This window comes from Mercenaria mercenaria, chromosome 4 (assembly GCF_021730395.1).
Source record: "Mercenaria mercenaria strain notata chromosome 4, MADL_Memer_1, whole genome shotgun sequence".
NCBI classification, from domain to species: Eukaryota; Metazoa; Mollusca; class Bivalvia; order Venerida; family Veneridae; genus Mercenaria; species Mercenaria mercenaria.
The window spans coordinates 38,587,875-38,609,422 of NC_069364.1; the positions used below are offsets into that span (position 1 = coordinate 38,587,875).

The 21,548-nt window shown below is 36.0% G+C and overlaps 1 protein-coding gene across 1 annotated transcript in view; it reads right to left on the reverse strand.

Moving 5' to 3' along the window:
• Positions 1 to 1,129: 1,129 nt before the first annotated feature.
• The window catches only part of LOC123551486 (RNA-binding protein 28-like), a 31,067-nt gene continuing 10,648 nt past the window's right edge, over positions 1,130 to 21,548 (reverse strand). The window contains exons 9-20 of the mRNA XM_045340460.2: positions 20,721 to 20,786; positions 19,746 to 20,075; positions 17,400 to 17,445; positions 12,753 to 12,862; positions 11,805 to 12,002; positions 11,148 to 11,212; positions 8,557 to 8,712; positions 7,440 to 7,589; positions 6,713 to 6,787; positions 5,913 to 6,045; positions 4,908 to 5,050; positions 1,130 to 3,206 (exon numbers count right to left, since the gene is read on the reverse strand). Coding sequence (XP_045196395.2) covers positions 3,081 to 3,206; positions 4,908 to 5,050; positions 5,913 to 6,045; positions 6,713 to 6,787; positions 7,440 to 7,589; positions 8,557 to 8,712; positions 11,148 to 11,212; positions 11,805 to 12,002; positions 12,753 to 12,862; positions 17,400 to 17,445; positions 19,746 to 20,075; positions 20,721 to 20,786 — 1,598 coding nt within the window. The 3' untranslated portion in view covers positions 1,130 to 3,080. The remainder of the gene's footprint in view (positions 3,207 to 4,907; positions 5,051 to 5,912; positions 6,046 to 6,712; positions 6,788 to 7,439; positions 7,590 to 8,556; positions 8,713 to 11,147; positions 11,213 to 11,804; positions 12,003 to 12,752; positions 12,863 to 17,399; positions 17,446 to 19,745; positions 20,076 to 20,720; positions 20,787 to 21,548) is intronic.

Here is a 21,548-nt window from a genome sequence, read left to right on the forward strand (position 1 = left end):
ACGCCGGACACAGGGTGATCACTAAAGCTCACCTTTGAGCACTTCGTGCTCAGGTGAGCTAAAAATGGAAAAACCTTTTGACCTCTCTAGAGGCCATATTTTTCATGAGATCTTCATGAATATTGGTCAGAATGTTCACCTTGATGATATCTAGGTCAAGTTCGAAACTGGGTCACGTGGGGTCAAAAACTAGAAAAACCTTGTGACCTCTCTAGAGGCCATATTTCTCAATGGATCTTCATGAAAATTGGTGAGAATGTTCAGTTTGATGATATCTAGATCAGGTTCGAAATTGGGTCATGTGCGGTCAAAAACTAGGTCAGTAGGTCAAAAAATAGAAAAACCTTGTGACCTCTCTAGAGGCCATATTTTTCACGGGATCTTCATGAAAATTGGTGAGAATGTTCACCATGATGATATCTAGGTCAAGTTTATAAGTGGGTCACGTGCCTTCAAAAACTAGGTCATTAGGTCAAATAATAGAAAAACCTTGTGACCTCTCTAGAGGCCATATTTTTCAATGAATCATGAAAATTGGTCAGAATTTTTTATCTTGATGATATCTAGGTCACGTGCTCAAAAACTAGGTCACTTTGTCAAATAATAGAAATAACGACGTCATACTCAGTTCAACACTGGGTCATATGGGGATAGGTGAGCGATTCAGGACCATCATGGTCCTCTTGTTAATAGAATTCCACTCGAGCCAGTGCTAGCGACCCGTCGTTTATATGACTGAAAAATTGTTGAAGAAAGACGTTAAACCCGAACCCACACAGTGCTAGCGAGTACGAGGGGTGTAGCTTTACCTTTCATGAAACAAGACTATATCTGCTGTTATTTTGTTTGCATTAGCATGTAATGCAGCAGATGTATCAGCAAAGATAACATTAAGAATATCCTGAAGGTACTCTCAAGACCTTTCATTTTCTGATTGTACTAAACGTCAGTTAGAGGTCCAAGAAATATTTCTGATCAGAGGCCGGTTTCATTTGAAAGACAATTATCTTCTCGAGATTTTAAGAAATTTCACTACTAATATAGTAATTACATTTTGTGTCTCCTGGGATGGGAGGGGTCGTAAAAAATTCAGGCACACTTCTTATGGCGACAATTATTAAACAATACCTTTTTCTTTGTGAATTTTTATTGGTATAATGTTTATAATTATTCAAACATCTTTGTTGTGAAAACTTTGCAGATACTTTGTAAAGAACTTTTGTTTTTCAGAAACGTTTTTCCAAAAAGTTAATTATAGCTGTTCGTCTAACACATTTCTCTGAGTACAGAGGCCTCAATTTCATCAATAACAACATATTTTTATTTTGTCATCACAGCCATTAGTGGAGACAATGTGCTCGATTTTCAATGCTGGATAGCGAAACGGGGGGCATATCTGAGGAAACAAGCTATCAGTAATACCCTATCCTTGTCAGAAAATATTTCTTGCAAGTTGAAAACTTCATAACTGACCATAGGATAAAATTGTGAACAAAAGTGGACTTCCACCTTCAGCATTTCGCAGAAATATGAACTTGTAACATTAATAATCAATCTACAACATTTTCAAAATACTTAATCAACAACATTTTTAAAAAGACAAATAATCTACAATATTTTAAAACAAACATTATTTGTCCAGTTCTTGGACAGACTTTCTTTCAGTATAGATTTCTGATGAAATCATAAATATAACACCTTGACCACATTTTATATACATAAATTATTACTTTATAAATTAATGTCAAAATCAAAGTATTAAGTTGTTTACACTAGGGCTGACACAAGTAAAAAAATCTGGTCCTGGGTACTTGTAGGCCAATTTCCCATGAAGTATCAATGCAGATGTAGAAATATATCAAAACGCCCTGATACTTTATAATGATTGGTTAGAAGCATATGGCAGACCTTTAAAGTCAAGTCATGTTTGCAAGTAGCAACACATCCAGAGAAACAGAAGACAAGATGTAAATTATGTGGTACCAATGAAGTTACAGAGGAACTATTACATCATCTGCAAGGATGCGTACGATGTTCAAACATACAAAAGAAAGTCTTGACGACCCACTAGTCAAAGAATATTTAAAAGGTAGGACCTTAATATTAAAAGCTTTTTTTTTTTTTTTTTTTTTTTTTTTAAATGAAGCATTAATTTATGATGAACTTTATCTTAACTGATACAAAATATTCTAGTGAAATCTTCTGGATTATGTATTATTTTGATCAATGAAGCATGAGGGCATGCTGTCTCCAAATATAGTTAATGTCCACGTCGCCTTACTTACATCTACAATTTATATAAATAAACGAGTTAAATAAACTGTATTACCACTTGTGTTTCTTAAAAAATTTTAATTTGTATAATAGATAATGAATTTTGTAAAATGGATTGACCCTGGAACTGATGCTTTTTTACCTCCTGTTTCAGCCCTAGTTCACAAATAAATAATTTCGTTCAAGATAAACAGAAAATACATAATTTAAAGGTTAAAAAACATTTTATGACATTTTCACAATTTTCTGTTTAATTCATTTGAAAATACAAAACAATGTCCATTATATAGAGAAAGATCGCAAATAGAAAAGTATATTTTCTTGCCATAAAATATTTTGTAATTGCCCCATTTTAATATGACAGTATGGTCTCTCTGAACTTTAAGACCTGAAGTATGTATATGATTTCGGTTTTACAGGGCACCAACACAGTACAGTATGGTGCCAACAGAATTAAAGAATAAAGTTTAACATTTCATCTATACCAAAATAAAATTATGATGGAATTGAAGCTTTTATACATTCTGGAATCAAAGATACAGCAAAACCAAGGGTTAACCCTGTGAGTTGCCTCCTATGTTCAAGAAAGTGGTTTCAATTCTTTTCATTCACTTTTTGTCTGGCAGCCACATGTACTCGACCTATGTTCCATTTTCCTCCATATTACACTTGTACACAGTCGCACTATCTGGTACCAGACCATGACAAAGTCCAACAAAAAAAAGTTCCATGTAATAAATACAGAAACCTCGCATTACATCTTTCTCACACTGGATCAACATGCCCTTAGAACAACCTTCACCTATTCATTCAAACCATTTGCCTTTCTCTTTCTTTCCAATCAGTTTATTCTTATATTTGCTAACTATTTTGTCAAAGTCGTCGTATGACTCTTTTTGTTTTCCTTTCTTCTGCTTCTTCTGTGCAGGGCCCTGTAAGACAAAAAATGTTCATCAGGAAAATGTTATGGCGTAAGTGTAAGACATAAATTTCTTTACATGAATTATTTTATTGTATCTATTATTTCACAATACTCAAACCTTTAACATCAAAAGTTTAAATTTTCATTCTAAAATTACTGTACTAGAACTATTATAGGTCAGTAGATCAGTCAGTTCTTTTTAGAGTCCTAAAGACTACCCACCAATAACTAGAGCAAGCTGTAAAAAGTCCCCCTGTACTTGGACTTAGTGTTGTTATATTTTCTGGTCCTTTGGGAACATGGAGAGCATTCAGTTTCACTATAATAGAGTTTTACTTAAGCCTGTGCCAGGGCACATGAGTGGTGCTGAACCCCTCTGCTGAAAATACTCGATCAAATGGAGTCTGCATTACATTGGCTGGTTGTGTTCTATGCTTCCAAAGGACTTTTTTGCAGATTTTATTGTAAAGGATTGGCTCTATGGCTGTTAAACTTCATAGAACAATTGCTTTTTTTCTTGACCTCAAAGTGTGACACTGACCTTTTAGATAGAGGTTTGGATCTTAAGTGTGATACATCATCTCCTGAGAAACATTTGTGCCAAGTAATATCAAAATGTCTTAAAGTATGGCAGAGTTATGGACCGGACACCAAACACAACATTTTGACCTCCAAGAGTGACCTTGTAACCTAAGGGTCTTTGCACATGACACATGGTCTCATAATGGGGAACATTTGTGCCAAGTTCCAAAACAGTGGGGGACAACAAACTGGACAGAGACTACTAGATGATACTAAAAGCATACTCCACTAACCTCTTTGACCGTCCCAAAGTTTGCAAAAGGGACATGCTTGAACGAACTTGGCAGAGAGCCATGATTAGCTAATGCTACTTGTAAGGTATTTTGTGACTTTCAGAGAATAAATTTCATTTTAAAGTTTTCCTTATATAGCTCTGAGTAAAAATGCTGAACCATGTGATGGTAGTTTGGCTACTTGCAGCCAATGTTTCATGTACCTACAAGCTTTTGACTACTGGAGGAAAGTTCTAATTTTCAAAAAGAATACCACAGCGGCAACACTTAAACAAACTTGAGAGAACTTCATATTAAGATCCATCAAAGAAAACCTGTTGAAAATTTCAAACTAAAATTTGACACAGAATGACCATAATGTTGAAACCTGAAACGGGTTTCTTTTTTACATAAAGTGGACATGAATGGGACTATAGAGGCTCTTACTTTCCTTCCATTTTTATATAGCGTACAATCAAAACTACAGCTATCACTAAGTGGGATTAATACTCCCAATACAGATTTGTCAGGTAAATGATGTTTTGTTCCCCTAAAAAGAAGCGAACAGGTACCCCCAGGCCTATCTTTGTCCATTCAAGAACAAAACATGTAAGAGCAAACTTACACTTAATGGTATCACGTGTATTAAGATTCATTGGAACTCCTTTAAATATGTGGAAGAACTTTGATACACAAACAAACTTTCGGCCTCAAGGCAACACCAATTGTCCATCAAAGATGAAAGGAAGTCACACATATACACTTCATGGCGAGTATATGTATGAAGTTTTCCTCGAATCCCTTTGCACTCGCCACAAACTTTTACACTGACTAAATATGACTGACTGAAAAACTGACTGCAAGATGACTCCAATATATCCCCTAGGTATAACTAAACATTTATTCTGGCCATCTACCTCTGACTGCTGTGCAGGCTGTTTTCTTTTCTGTGCATCTTTTCCCTTCTGCAGTTGTTGCTTGTTCTGTGCTTTCTTGCCCTGGCTGGTCTGTGCTGGCCGTGGTTTGTGTCGAATCTTCGGGCCCCAATGTGAAGGCAGACCTGTAAAACATTTTTTTTATTTGTTTAGACGGGAACACAATTTGTATCATATGGTAACAAATAAGTAAGGAAGAATTCATGCAAGGATGCTAGACTATGTTTGGTGAAGATTCATGAAGTAGTTCATGAAAAGTTGTTTAAAGGTTTTTATCTTTCTAGTTCCAGTAGCTGGTAGTTCCTATATGCAATCATACACTAGATGCCCACATAACTCCGGAACCTATGATTGGATCTGACGGATTCATCATGGGATCCAAGATCTATTGTTGTTAAAGATATCTTGCAAGTTTGTAACAAATCAAACAATAAATGAAGTATCTATATGGCGCAAAAGCCAAAATTGCAAATTTTGGCACTTTTAAGGGGTCATAACTCGGGAACCTATGATGGGATCTGGCCAGTTTTCAAAAGGAACTAAGATATTATGCCAGTTGTGTGCATGTTTAATTAAAATCATTTGCAAAATGTGGTCTCTATCACGTTCACAAGCCAAAATAGCAAATTTTGGCACTTTAAAAGGCCATAACTCTACAACCCATGATGGAATCTGGCCAGTTTTCGAAAGGAACCGAGATATTATGCCAACAAAAGTTGCATGCAAGTTTGATTAAAATCAGTTGCAAAATGTGGTCTCTTATGTTCACAAGAAATTGTGAACAGACGACGGATGGACGAATGGTGATCACAAAAGCTCACCCTGTCACCCTGACATTGGCATTATTTATTGTTCTCTTGCATGTCATCTGGTTCAATGGTGCTACGTCATCACTTCTGGTTAAATTTTTAACATTTTTTCTATTGACCTTTTTGCTCAAGGTAAATTTTCTTTTCACTGAACATAAACAGAAACTTAAAAGTTAACCTTTCTGTACTTTGTCTCCTTTCAACTTCTTGTCTTTCTCACTTAGCTGAATCAGTGGTATAACTGGAGACTTTGCCGTCTGCTTTATTTTAGCTTTTCCCTCTGCTGTTTGTCCTTTCTTTATCATTTTGGACTGCAAAACCAAAAGTATAGTGAAGTATATTAATCTAAACTGAAGTTTATTGTATGGGGTTTGCAATGGTAGAAATTGTTCTTGTAGCAATACAAGAGACCAACGTCTCCTTCACTTAAAACGATATCGACATCAAAGCTTTATAACACTAGTGTATTATCAAATTTATGTAATGGCTTTATTTCACTCCCACAACTTAAAACATGTAACAAATAAAAGTGAAGTGCAGGATGTGACCAGGTTTCTAAACAATATTCTGACTACATCTTCCTAGCTTCTAGAATTATGATGACTTATACATAACCGACTGCTGAACTGACACTAACCATTTGTCAACAAGTGACTTGTAAACTTTTGTTATTATGAGGACATTTGAAATACTAAATATTCAGTAAAGGTGGTCAGACAGTATTTCTTGTAACCTTGTAAAATTCTGCATTACCGAAGTCCAATTTCATAATGTAAGGAAATAAAGGGTGTTCAGCAAGATAAAATCGTTACACCACTTGTTGGTGACCAGATACGGGATAAGCTGTCTCAAAATCTGTATCAGGCTGGAATTCCTCGATAACGTGTATACCGTTATCCAGTCATAAACAGGCCATGTAACTAATACAATCTCAATAATAAATTAATACTAAAATAATAAAATAACAACTTTACAGACCTTTACTTTGGCTTTCCTTTTTTCTTTTGCTTGTAATGCTTTTCTGTTCTCTAAAGAGAACTCCACAATAAGTCGCTGGAAAAGAAAGTACAATCATAGTGAAAAATGTGGCCTTTCCAACAATGTCAAACGATGAGAAGATATATTAAACAAACAAGCTTTTATACAATACACATACAATAAATGGTCACTTTACAATTGTGCAATCATGTTAAATAACATACTTATGCCCTTTTTCAATGATATAATCAGTATACAGTCAAACCTCATTAACTCAAACTCGTCGGGACCTACAAAATTTGTTCAAGGTATTGGCCGTTATCAATGAGTCATCAAACAATGCACATTACACGGGGGCTTTGCTGGGACCCCGACGATCAGTTCAAGTGAAGGATGGTGTTTGAATCATCCAAGTTCGAGAGAATGAAGTTTGACTGTATTTCGTACCTTTAAAGATAGAAATTTAAGGCAAAATCTTTGCAAGCTATGCAAGAATCAAATTCTGCATTAAGACTGTACTCATATACTGTGAAATCATTAATTTTCATAAGGGACTATTTTATGGATTTCATGCATCAATCCACAAAATCTACCAAATATCCTGTACATTGTCCAAAATACAAGTCCACAGGTTTATATCCCTACAAAACAGTTAATTTAGCAAAAAAAAAAAAAATTTCATGTCAATCAAATTAAAAGATTTCACTGTAAGCTTGGGAAACATTACCCTTTTATCTCCAAATATGTCTGGATTATTATTTGTATGTCTTAGAGCTGCTAGAGCGTGCTGATGGTCACTAAAACTGACAAATCCGTAACTCTTTGACTTTCCTAACCCTTCTGCATTGGTGCGAGCACGGTCACGCATGATTCGACACTGAAAATGTATAAATCATATTTTACTTATAAGAGCCACAATACAAAAACAATAAAAACCTTAGTTCATCAGCAGATGGCCATGTTTTTGACAACCTTTTTCTCATCTTGATCTCTCTCTCCTGGCTTGCAATCACTTTCCCAGCTTTAACCAAGATATTTGCAGACTTAACAATGAAAGTACCAATTTATTTCCAACCTATTATCAGTTGTGTGAGGTTGTTGGGGGATAATTTCCCATGCTAGCTGATTAGTTATCAATCCCTCACCAATACCCCAATGAAGTTTCCCTTCATCTTCTATCGAGCATACTCCATGACTTTATAGAAAAGATCTATGAAATTACATGCTAACACTGAATACCATCACAAACCTTTTTACATCTTCCCGATTATTATCAGAGTCAGTTTTCTGCTTTATACAACGGTGTTCGGAATTCCAAGTCTCTGTTTCATTTTAAAAAATCTTGATAGACCCAGATTTGTTTCCAAATAAAACAATCTATCATTTGTAACATTTTTTGCCTATCTAAGGATGTCACTTTTCTGGCTAACAGTTGAACCAGTTTTCACAACTTTGCAACTTTTCCTTTTTTGCCTTAGAGGAGGTCCTTGTTGATCGTTATGGTGCTTTTTTCTCAGTTATATCCCCCAAACCTGAGGATTTAGTCCTTACTTTTTAAACATTTAAGTATAAAATTCCTCTAGAAACAAGTTTTTGTCATTACAAGGTCTCTACTGTTACTTGCTTAACTAAAATTCCCCTAGAAACAAGTTTTTGATGTTACATAAGCTTTCTATGTTACTTGCCTGACATGAGCTTCCTATGTTGCCTGACTTACAAGTTTTCATATTGTTTTCATATTGTTTTCATACATTGCTCTATTTCTTTACCTGACCAAAAAACACTTAGCTTTTAAGAAAAAAATTTTGAACATTACAGAATGATAAAAATTACTACTATCACACCTCATTTATTCTGGCTTGTTTATCTCCAGCAGCTGTTTTAAATACTTCCCGTAGCTTTTTGTCATCCACATTGACTGGTATATTTCTTACACAGAGACGTAGAGGAGATATGAAAATATCCAAATTCTTTAACTTCTGTCTCTTCAAGGCCTCAACCTGCAACAAGAAATTTTTATGTAAAATCTTTTCAGTAATTTATTTATATTCCATCAAGTCTTGGTATTAAATATTGTAGTCTTTGTGATATATAGTTTTTGGGCAATACTTTATCATTTTCCTTCTTCGTCACTCTTTGTGGCTGAACAAGCCACTGGTATGAAAAGCCTAATTGATTTTCACTGGGAGGTGAGAAATTGATAAAGGGTGCACTGACATAAAAATTCAGGAAGTGCTGGATCAAACTGATATACTGCTGGAATAAAGTGAGCTAGACTGATGCTGACCTAGATTTCATTGTTTTATACAGATTGTGTAGAAAAAATAGCCTCTGGTTGTGTTACTATAACAAGGTTTTCCTATACCTTGACACAGCGACCTAGTTTCTGACCCCAGATGACCAATACTCAAACTTGGCTTAGATTTCATCAAGATATTAGATCTGATCAGGTTTCATACAAAACAGTTGGAAAATGTGGCCTTGAATGTTTTTCTATGATTTGAAGTCACCTATTGACCTAGATGTATTTCTGATGGTCCAATACGTGAGATTTAGTCAGACTGGGCTATTGTGTGAAAATAAGGGAGTTTTGATAAATCAATTTAGGTACAGGGAGATCATGTTTATACAAACTAGAACTGTCACAGAAGTGACTCATACCCCCACCATACGGTCTTGTCACAGAAGAATGGCAACCATAAGGAATCTTAAAAATACTTTGGAGTACTTCATCCTGGGCTTCCACATATAAGTAATACTAGTATAATACTAGTATAGTAATACTAGTAAATATATTAAATCTCTAATATTAGAGATACACTAAAAGTGAATACAAAAAAGTGTCTTACCGACCCATGTTACCACGGAAAAATGTTTTTACTTTTTACATAGGACTTATAATAAAAAAGTTAGAAAAATACCTAAAATATAGAAAATCTAAAAATAGGATTTCTAAAAATAGACTAATTCCTGGAATTTAAGGGGAAGAAACTCAGTACAAAGGTTAAAAAAAGGTTACTTCCCTTTGGCTCTAAGCCAATCAGAATGAGATATAGTGAAAATACATCAAAATTAACCTTAAATTCTAGGTAAAAGGGGACACAATTCAAGAAAAATAGTGTCAGAGTTATGCACCTTGTGTCACATGATGTGGGTGATGAGGTGGAACATCTATTTTAAGTCTGAATCAAATCCATTCAGTAGTAATTGAGATATAGTGAAAATACATCAAAATTAACCTTAAATTCTAAGTAAAAAGGGGCATAATTCATGAAAAATTGGTGTCAGAGTTATGCACCTTGTGTCACATGATGTGGGTGATGAGGTGGAACATCTATTTTAAGTTTGAATCAAATCCATTTTGTAATAATTGAGATATAATAAATACATCAAAATCAACCTTAAATTTAAAGTAAAAGGGGACATAATTCATAAAAAATTTATGTCAGAGTTAAGCACCTTATGTCACATCATCTGGGTGATGAGGTGGAACAACTATTTTAAGTTTGAATCAAATCCATTTAGTAATAACTGAGATATAGTGAAAATACAACAAAATTAACCTTAAATTCTAAGTAAAAGGGGACATAATTCATGAAAACTTGGTGTCAGAGTTATGCACCTTGTGTCACATGATGTGGGCACATGATGTGGGTGATGAGGTGGAACATCTATTTTAAGTTTGAATCAAATCCATTCAGTAGTAACTGAGATAAAGTGAAAATACATCAAAATCAACCTTAAATTCTAAGTAAAAAGGGGCATAATTCATAAAAAAATGGTGTCAGAGTTATGCACCTTATGTCACATGATGTGGGTGATGAGGTGGAACATTTATTTTAAGTTTGAATCAAATCCATTTAGTAATAACTGAGATATAGTGAAAATACAACAAAATTAACCTTAAATTCTAAGTAAAAGGGGACATAATTCATGAAAACTTGGTGTCAAAAGTTATGCACCTTGTGTCACATGATGTGGGTGATAAGGTGGAACATGTATTTTAAGTTCGAATCAAATCCATTTGGTAATAACTGAGATAATAGATTTCGGGACGCGATGGGACGGGACGCGACGGGACGGGACGCGACAAAACTGACTCCTATATACCCCCCTCAAACATGTTTGGTGGGGGTATAAAAATAAGTGTATAATATAATGATAATTACGGGAAAATTACAGTATAGTAAATTTTTACCAGTTTTTCTTTATTTTTTTTTTGACTGTAGCGACTCCAAAGTGAAGTTAAGCTAAACCATTTGGAAAAAACTTGGGCAATGCTTCTAACCAAATTTGGGTCAGCAGCTACAATGTATTTCATAAAAAGTTGTTCCATTACTAACAAAGGTAAATGTAGTGAAAGACATTCCACAAACAATTCTTAAAGTTTGTACCAAGTCAAACCATAAATGTATTAAAACACTACAAGGTTTACCTTCACTCTCTTATCTAAATCAATCTTTGCCAATCCTTCTGCTGCCTGTGTGCCTGGTCTCACCACTGAAAGGCAATAGGTTTCCATTTAGTAACATAGTAACCTATATTGTAAACTAAAGCAAAAAATTCAACTACCCGATGTTTTCCTTTGCAGTTTGCAGCATGTATCAGTCAATCTTAAGCACAATAAGTTGAATATAAGGAATATGATTGTAACCAGTCTCATTCCAATATATCAATCCATACTATAGAGGGAACACTAGTTGTTCTTATTCTCAGTCACATCAGAGCCTTTTTTTACCCCAGGATCAGATTTGTATAATTTTGATACAGGTCTATTAAATCATACTTCATACCAAATATTTGATCTGCAGCTTAGAATTGTGATCTAAGGTTTTTAATTTTTATTGCCATGGTAAACAGGAGTTCTGCAGGTATTCATTCTATTCTTTTAAGCTTTAAACAGGACTACCCAGATAACAATCTGCTGTAATTTCAGTAAAGCCCAGTGGTACTGGAGAATAAAATGTTTATGATCAACAACAGACAGCTTACCATTGTATAATACCTCAATGTCCCGTTCAGCCTTTTGAGCTAATGATGTATTATACTAGCCATCTAAAGGAGAACACATGCATAAAAGTGTTAAACTTACTTCCTTCTCTAGCCAGGTACAGATTTCTATTATCTTTTTTCTCCTTTGCTTTCTTCTCAGTGAAGTCAGCTGCCTTTTCTCTAGACACTGCAACAGACACCATTAACTGTCTGCCATCCAGTGAGATCTTGCCTTCTTTTGCATCATTAAAACACCGATCAGCTGACTCCTTTGATGTATACCGTACAAACCCAATCCCTAAATATAAAATTGAAATTTCTTTCAAATTTCCAGCAAATCTGGGGTCTTGGTACTAACTGTGTATAATGATAGGGAACATGAACTATATTTATATACATTGTGCATGTAGTTTGCTAAAACATGTTTTGGCAAGTCTGGGAACAATATATTTCTAACAAATTCCTGGTTACCTACTGAATTACTTCATTACATTCAATGTTCACTGTATTGATATAACAAAATTTCATTCCTGGCATCTGTTTGGATATAACAAATTTCCATATGCCTTGTATCTTTGTATTCATCTGAAAATTCACTTTTAAGTTTACAAATGAAAGCAAACATTTTATCTCCAATCCAACACGTATCTACTCTTATCTTCCCCCACTGTAATTTTATTCCTTTCTTTGAAAAAAGTGTTTATACAAATAAATAATATTATATATATATATATATATATATATATATATACAGTTCTCACACCCATACTTTATCACTACATACACTGCATAATGTGGTTTAGCAGAACAATGCTTTGGCAAGCCTTTGGACTACGCATGCTTTGAATTCCGTATTTGCTCAAAAAAAAATAAATTTTGTGTATTTTATGCTTATTTACATTGAAATACTTAAGTCTTACATTATAAAATGAAGTCTGTTATGGGACCTGACCAGAGAACCTTTTTATATGATTCCTAAACAATCAATTAGGATATAATTTAACTAACAATTTATCTAAAAGACACGTGTATCAGGAAACAACCATACCTTTAGAATGTTCTGTTTCATGGTTATACACAACTTTTGCATATTTCAGTTCTCCATACTGACTGAAGTGCTCTTCTAACCCTTCTTCTGTTGTATCAAATGACAGATTCCTGCAATAAACAATGTCATCTTGGAAACTAGCTTTACAGAGTAGCAGCATAAGGTTCAAACAGGTGCAAGCTGCAAACCTGATGATGACTTACATATTCTTACCTCGATTCTGAGCAGAGTGTGCTGAACATCCATTAAGCAGTTCATTTTAGGAATTTCTTTGCTGTGGTTTCAAAAATGCAAAGCCATTACAACAAACTTGACAGAAGTCCAACCAAGGGTGCTACAGATTAAGTTGACTCTATCATGTTTTTAATTTTTTTTTTTTTTACAATCAAATAACATGAGAGTTACAATGGCCATAAGTACATCATCTGAGTACAGCTGCTCAAATGACAGTGAATGTCAAGTAGACCAAAAAAAAAAACAAGAGGACCATGATGGTCCTGAATTGCTCACCTATCCCCACATGACCCAGTGTTGAACTGAGTATGACGTCGTTATTTCTATTATTTGACATAGTGACCTAGTTTTTGAGCACATGTGACCTAGATATCATCAAGATAAAAAATTCTGACCAATTTTCATGAAGATCCATTGAAAAATATGGCCTCTAGAGAGGTCACAAGCTTTTTCTATTATTTGACCTAATGACCTAGTTTTTGAAGGCACGTGACCCACTTTTAAACTTGACCTAGATATCATCAAGGTGAACATTCTCACCAATTTTCATGAAGATCTCGTGAAAAATATGGCCTCTAGAGAGGTCACAAGGTTTTTCTATTTTTCGACCTACTGACCTAGTTTTTGACCGCACATGACCCAGTTGCGAACCTGACCTAGATATCATCAAGCTGAACATTCTCACCAGTTTTCATGAAGATCCATTGAAAAATATGGCCTCTAGAGAGGTCACAAGGTTTTTCTATTTTTAGACCTACTGACCTAGTTTTTGACCCCACGTGACCCAGTTTTGAACCTGACCTAGATATCATCAAGGTGAACATTCTAACCAATATTCATGAAGATCCATTGAAAAATATGGCCTCTAGAGAGGTCACAAGGTTTTTCTATTTTCAGATCTACTGACCTAGTTTTTAACCCCACGTGACCCAGTTTCGAACTTGATCTAGATATCATCAAGGTAAACATTCTGACCAATTTTCCTGAAGATCCATTGAAAAATATGGCCTCTAGAGAGGTCACAAGGTTTTTCTATTTTTAGACCTACTGACCTAGTTTTTGACCGCACATGACCCAGTTTCGAACTTGACCTAGATATCATCAAGGTGAACATTCTGACCAATTTTCATGAAGATCCATTGAGAAATATGACCTCTAGAGAGGTCACAAGGTTTTTCTATTTTTAGACCTACTGACCTAGTTTTTGACCGCACATGACCCAGTTTCGAACTTGACCTAGATATCATCAAGGTGAACATTCTGACCAATTTTCATGAAGATCCATTGAGAAATATGGCCTCTAGAGAGGTCACAAGGTTTTTCTATTTTTAGACCTACTGACCTAGTTTTTGATCCAACATGACCCAGTATCGAACTTGACCTAGATATCATCAAGGTGAACATTCTGACCAATATTCATAAAGATCTCATGAAAAATATGGCCTCTAGAGATGTCACAAGGATTTTCTATTTTCAGATCTACTGACCTAGTTTTTATCCCCACGTGACCCAGTTTCGAACTTGACCTAGATATCATCAAGGTGAACATTCTCACCAATTTTCATGAAGATCCATTGAGAAATATGGCCTCTAGAGAGGTCAAAAGGTTTTTCTATTTTTAGACCTAATGACCTAGTTTTTGACCCCACGTGACCCAGTTTCGAACTAGACCTAGATATCATCAAAGTGAACATTCTGATCAATATTCACGAAGATCTCATGAAAAATATGGCCTCTAGAGAGGTCACAAGGTTTTTCTATTTTTAGACCTACTGACCTAGTTTTTGACCCCACGTGACCCAGTTTCGAACTTGACCTAGATATCATCAAGGTGAACATTCTGACCAATTTTCATGAAGATCTTGTGAAATATATGGCCTCTAGAGAGGTCACAAGGTTTTTCTATTTTTAGACCTACTGACCTAATTTTTGAAGGCATGTGACCCAGTTTCGAACTTGACCTAGATATCATCAAGGTGAACATTCTGACCAACTTTCATAAAGATCCCATGAACAAGAGCTGTCTCCGTAGGATGACACATGCCCCCGATGGCACTTTGAATGAATAGTTATGGCCGATGTTAGAGTTTAGGACCTTTGACCTACGGAGCTGGGTCTTGCGTGCGACACATCGTCTTACTGTGTCACACATTCATGCATAGTTATTTTAAAATCCATGCATGAATGACAAAGATATGGTCCGGACATGCCCATCAATGCACTATCATGAAAAATGATCTTTAACGTCTAAGTGTGACCTTGACCTTTGAGCTACGGACCTGGGTCTTGCGTGTGACACGTCGTCTTATTGTGGTACACATTCATGCCAAGTTATTTGAAAATCCATCCATCGATGACAAAGATATGGACCGGACACGCCCATCAATGCACTATCCTTTAACGTCTAAGTGTGACCTTGACCTTTGAGCTACGGACCTGGGTCTTGCGCACTGCACGTCGTCTTACTGTGGTACACATTCATGCCAAGTTATTTGAAAATCCATCCATCGATGACAAAGATATGGACCGGACACGCCCATCAATGCACTATCCTTTAACGTCTAAGTGTGACCTTGACCTTTGAGCTACGAACCTGGGTCTTGCGCACTGCACGTCGTCTTACTGTAGTACACATTCATGCATAGTTATTTGAAAATCCATCCATCGATGACAAAGATATGGACCGGACAAGCCCATCAATGCACTATCCTTTAACGTCCAAGTGTGACCTTCACCTTTGAGCTACGGACCGGGGTCTTGCGCACTGCACGTCGTCTTACTGTGGTACACATTCATGCCAAGTTAGTTGAAAATCCATCCATCGATGACAAAGATATGGACCGGACACGAAAATTGCGGACAGACCGACAGACTGACAGACCGACAGACTGACAGACCGACAGACCGACAGACGGTTCAAAAACTATATGCCTCCCTTCGGGGGCATAAAAATGTGACCTCTAGAGTGGTCACAAGCAAAAGTTTACGGACGCACGCACGCACTGACGGCGCGCGATCACAAAAGCTCACCTTGTCACTTTGTGACAGGTGAGCTAAAAAAACAAGAGCTGTCACTAATAGTGACAAATGCCCCCTCGCCCCAGCTCCATCCACTTTTGAGGTGAGGTTTAACATCATCACAGCACATTTATAGGTAATGTGGCAATTTCCAGCTTTTCATAGTGGAGAAAGACCCCAGGTACCCCTCCAAACACTATTTCATCATGAGCTTCCTCACTGATGGCCATGTTTTTTGATGAATCAAGTAGTTCAAAAGACATCATTTTAAGCAATAGTTAGACAACCTACTATGTAATTTGGTGAGATGTGGAGGGCATAGGTGTGATAAAGAACAAATTTTTGAAAACTAGAGATGCTTTTGAGAAAAGCGCATGTCTCCCACAACTGCCCCTATGAAAAATGTAGTTTCTCTAGATGTTTTAGACGTGTGGATCCAATTAGATGGTCTGGATGAGTGGATCCAATCAGTAATTCAAGGGCCATAAATCAAAAGTGCCAGGGCGGATTTGGCTAGTTATCGAACTTGGGTAAGGTCTTATGGCCAAACACATTTTGTTCAAGTTTGGTGAAGATCGGATGAGAAATGTTCGACTTAGAGAGCAGACAAGAGTAAACAGACAGATTTTTTCGGTAATTCAAGGGCCGTAACTCTAAAATGCCTGGACTGATTTGGCTAGTTATCAAACTTGGCCGAGGTCTCATGGTCAAACACATTTTGTTCAAGTTTGGTGAAGATTGGATAACAAATGTTCGACTTAGAGTGCGGACAAGAGTAAAAAGGCCGATTTTTCGATAATTCAAGGGCCGTTACTCCAAAATGCCTGGACCGATTTGGCTAGTTATCGAACTTGGCCGAGGTTTCATGGTCAAACACATTTTGTTCAAGTTTGGTGAAGATCGGATGAGAAATGTTTGATTAAGAGTGCGACATGAGTAAAAAGGCCAATTTTTTGATAATTCAAGGGCCGTAACTCCAAAATGCCTGGACCGATTTGGCTAGTTATCGAACTTGGCCGAGGTCTCATGGTCAAACACATTTTGTTTAAGTTTGGTGAAGATTGGATGAGAAATATTCGAATTAGAGTACGGACAAGAGTAAAAAGACCGATTTTTGGTAATTCAAGGGCCATAACTCTAAGACGCCTAGACCCATTTGGCTAGTTATCGAAATTGGCCGAGGTCTTATGGTCAAACACATTTTGTTCAAGTTTGGTGAAAATCGGATGAGAAATGTTCGACTTAGAGTGCGGACAAGCTTTGTGACAGACACACACAGACTGGAGTAAATCAATATGTCTCCCACACCACTGTGTGGTGGGAGACATAATTAAATTACAACCTAATCAAAGGTATGTAAAGTGGATGTACATAATTAAGCAACAAGCAACAAACCTAAGGAATAGAGTGCAGCCATCATCTGTGTCACTTTTTCGTGGCACTGAAAATAAAAGAAAAATGAAAGTAAAACCAGAGCTGCTTTTGAGAAAAGCGCATGTCTCCCACAACTGCCTAATCATCCGAATAGTAGTATATGAGTCAACCATGCACCAAGACCTCAACTGCCTAATCATCTGAATAGTAGTATATGAGTCAACCATGCACCAAGACCTCAACTGCCTAATCATCTGAATAGTAGTATATGAGTCAACCATGCACCAAGACCTCAACTGCCTAATCATCTGAATAGTAGTATATGAGTCAACCATGCACCAAGACCTCAACTGCCTAATCATCTGAATAGTAGTATATGAGTCAACCATGCACCAAGACCTCAACTGCCTAATCATCTGAATAGTAGTATATGAGTCAACCATGCACCAAGACCTCAACTGCCTAATCATCTAAATAGTAGTATATGAGTCAACCATGCACCAAGACCTCAACTGCCTAATCATCTAAATAGTAGTATATGAGTCAACCATGCACCAAGACCTCAACTGCCTAATCATCTGAATAGTAGTATATGAGTCAACCATGCACCAAGACCTCAACTGCCTAATCATCTAAATAGTAGTATATGAGTCAACCATGCACCAAGACCTCAACTGCCTAATCATCTGAATAGTAGTATATGAGTCAACCATGCATCAAGACCTCAACTGCCTAATCATCTGACATGATTAGGTCTTGGGGCATAAAAGACTCCTATACTACTAATGATTAGTAGTATAGGAGTCATTTTTGTGCCCCAAGACCTGAGCGTTTTTCTGTAATTCAAGGGCCATAATTCTGCAGTGCCTGGGTTGATTTCTGCCTAATCATCCAAATAGTAGTATATCACAGTCAACCATGCACCAAGACCTCAATTGCCTAATTATCTGACATCATTAGGTCTTAAGGCACATAAAGGACTCATATAGTACTAATCATTAGTAGTATAGGAGTCATTTATGCACCAAGACCAGAGCATTTTTCAGTAATTCAAGGGCCATAATTCCGAAGTGCCTAGGCCAATTTGGCTAGCTATCGAACTTGGCCGAAGACTTATCAGCAAACACATTTTGGTCAAGTCTGGCGATGATCGGATGAGAAATGTTCGACTTAGAGTGCAGACAAGATTTGTGACAGACGGACAGATGGACGGACACACAGACAGACAAGAGTAAATCAATATATGTCCCACCACACTGTGGTGTAGGAGACAAAATTGATATAGTAACACCAAATATACTGGTATTCCACAGCCATTCAAAATTCCATAGTCATAAATAAACTACTGTATTTTTCCCCTGTGGAAACATCGGGAAACAAGAACACTGCCTACGGGTGCCATCGCTTGTCTGCAAGTGCTGGACAATATGTTGGAAAACAGTTATAGTTCAAATTTTCTAAGTACAAAAAGGGCCAAAATTTTGACAAAATGCATATTAGAGTTATGGTTCTTTGCCCATATAGTCAATTTATGATGATAAACAAGTGTGTAAAGTTTCAAAGCTGCATCTCTTATAGCTTTTGAGAAATGGTGGACCTAAACAAAAATATTAACCAAGAAAGTACAAAAAGGGCCATAATTTTAACAAAATGCACACCAGAGTTATGGTTCATGGCCTACTAAAATCACCTAATGATGACAAACAAGGGTGCAAAGTTTCACAGCTGAACAAAAATTTTCACCAACGGGTCCAACACTGACACCAACACCAACGATCATATAAGAATCTTTTACTGGTTACGGGTAAAGATGGAAATATCCGGCTCGAGGGTAGCTGTTTAGGCGGTAACGAGGCTCCTGCAGACCTGCTGCCAGTGACCGATTCTTTTTCTTGCATGCCTTATTCTTCACTTTGTAGAAGATATAAAGAAGAATGAAGGTTTTTCTTTAAGGCGCTATTTTGTTATAGTAGCGTATGAATTTACGCATTCATTCATAAATTATAGCGCGTGAGTCATCTTACACCCCTGGGTGTAATATGAGTTTTTCTAGCAACGGAAAAGCACGGGAAAATCCTGTCCGGCATGCAAGGAAGTGATGACAATACCTCGTAGATTTTTTTCAAAAACCAGACAAGCTAAAGAGTCATACAAAGGTTATAATCAAACAAAAGTCAAAAATTTTGTTATCTGTTCAGTTATTTTATAACTTTTTTTTTTTTAATAAAATAGTTTAGCTAAAAATACATATATTTCCTACCTACCTACCTAACCATCACAGGCTGCTGATGGGGAAACAGATATTTATAGACTGGCTTATTAATAAAAGAATCTACAATACTGACAAAACTGAAGTAAGTATCTTACCTTTTTCCTTGGATTTCTTCTTAACATTTTTATTGTCCATCTGTTTTACATTTTCATCATCACTGTCACTATCATCATCCCCATCATCATCACTGTCAGAGTCAACTTCTTTGTCAGAGTCCATCTCTTCATCACTGTTGTCACCAACATCATCTTCATCACTAGATTCATGATCATCACTATCATCATCATCATCACTTGACACATCACCAACTTCTTCATCACTGAGTTTTTCTTTCTTCAACTGTGCTGGTTTAACGTGTGTTTCCTTTTGATCATTAGACAGCGAATCATCACTGCTCGATGATCCTTCATCTTCTGACTTTTCCTCTAAAAATACGAAAACAAATACAACATCTTGTTACATTACATACATTTAATTCTTTACAGAAAATAAGCTGTTGAACAATTTAATGCAAGTTAGTAAATACAGAATAAATCAGGCAACAGGGTGGCATGAAAAAGTCGGGGTGGTAGAAGCGAGTCACTACATAACACATCACTGACAAGTAGAGCCTTTGATAGAAAAAATTTACCTTCAAGTACAATAATCACCAGCTTATATAGCCAAATTATAGAAACAATTGCTAACTAGTTAAATTCAGCTCCTATGGCAAAATGGCAAACAACAGAGTGTGTCTTGCTATGTACATGAAATAAGACAACACTTTACTCAATTCACTCCCGCAACATAATTTGCTGGAAATCAGGAAATTGTTTCACCCTCTATTTATAAATAGCAGAATGAATATTTCATGAATGGGGATTCCAAAAATATATAACTTTGTGCAGGAAACATCTAAGTAATTTCATGAAATTGAAATTGTGCTTGACTAGGAATATTAAGCAAGATCAATCTGAGAGACCATATGATCAAGAGAAACTTGCTGGAGATCCCAAATTCATCCCTTTTTATTTTGTTTTAATAAAACTTCTCAACAACCTTCATGTCATTGACCAGAAACAACAAATTACCATTCTGTTGCTGTGTATTTTCATATCTAGCTTTTGGTAGTGCCCAGTCTACTGCAACAGGTCTACCTGAAAAAAAATCATACAACACCATTTCTAACAATTGTATTTTATACAAAGCAATATATGTGCCAGAGTTATGGAACTGAAGTCATATGGTAAGGTCAATGATGTGGAAAAACTACTTTAAGTTTGAATCAAATTCATTAAGTCATAACAAAGATATAGTGAAAGTGCACCAAAATTAGCTGGAAATTCTAAGTAAAAAGGGGGCATAATTTATGAAATACTGATGCAAAAAAATTAATGGCTGTTAATGTCATATCATGTGGGTAATGATTCATAAAATATTGGTGCCAGAGTTACGGTTCTTGTGTCAAATAATATGTGGTAATGTGGAATAATTACTTAAAGTTTGAATCAAATCACTTCTGTAATAACAAACATACAGTGAAAATGCATTAAAATTAACCTAAATTCTAAGTAAAAAGGGACATATCTCATGAAAAATTGGTGAAGAGTTATAGACATTGTGTCATATTATGTGGTTGATGATGTGGAACAACTGTTTTAAGTTTGAATTAAATCCATTTAGAAATAATAGAGATATAGTGAAAATGTATCAAAATTAACTCAAATTCTAAGTAAAAAGGGGGCATAATTCATGAAATCTTGGTTCCTGAGTTATGAAACCTGTGTCATATGATGTGGGTGATGATGTGGAACAACTATCTGAAGTTTGTACCAAATCCATTTAGTAATAGGGAAAGTGCACCAAAACATTAACCTGAAATTCTATAAAGTAAAAAGCCCTTGTATCATTATGACGTA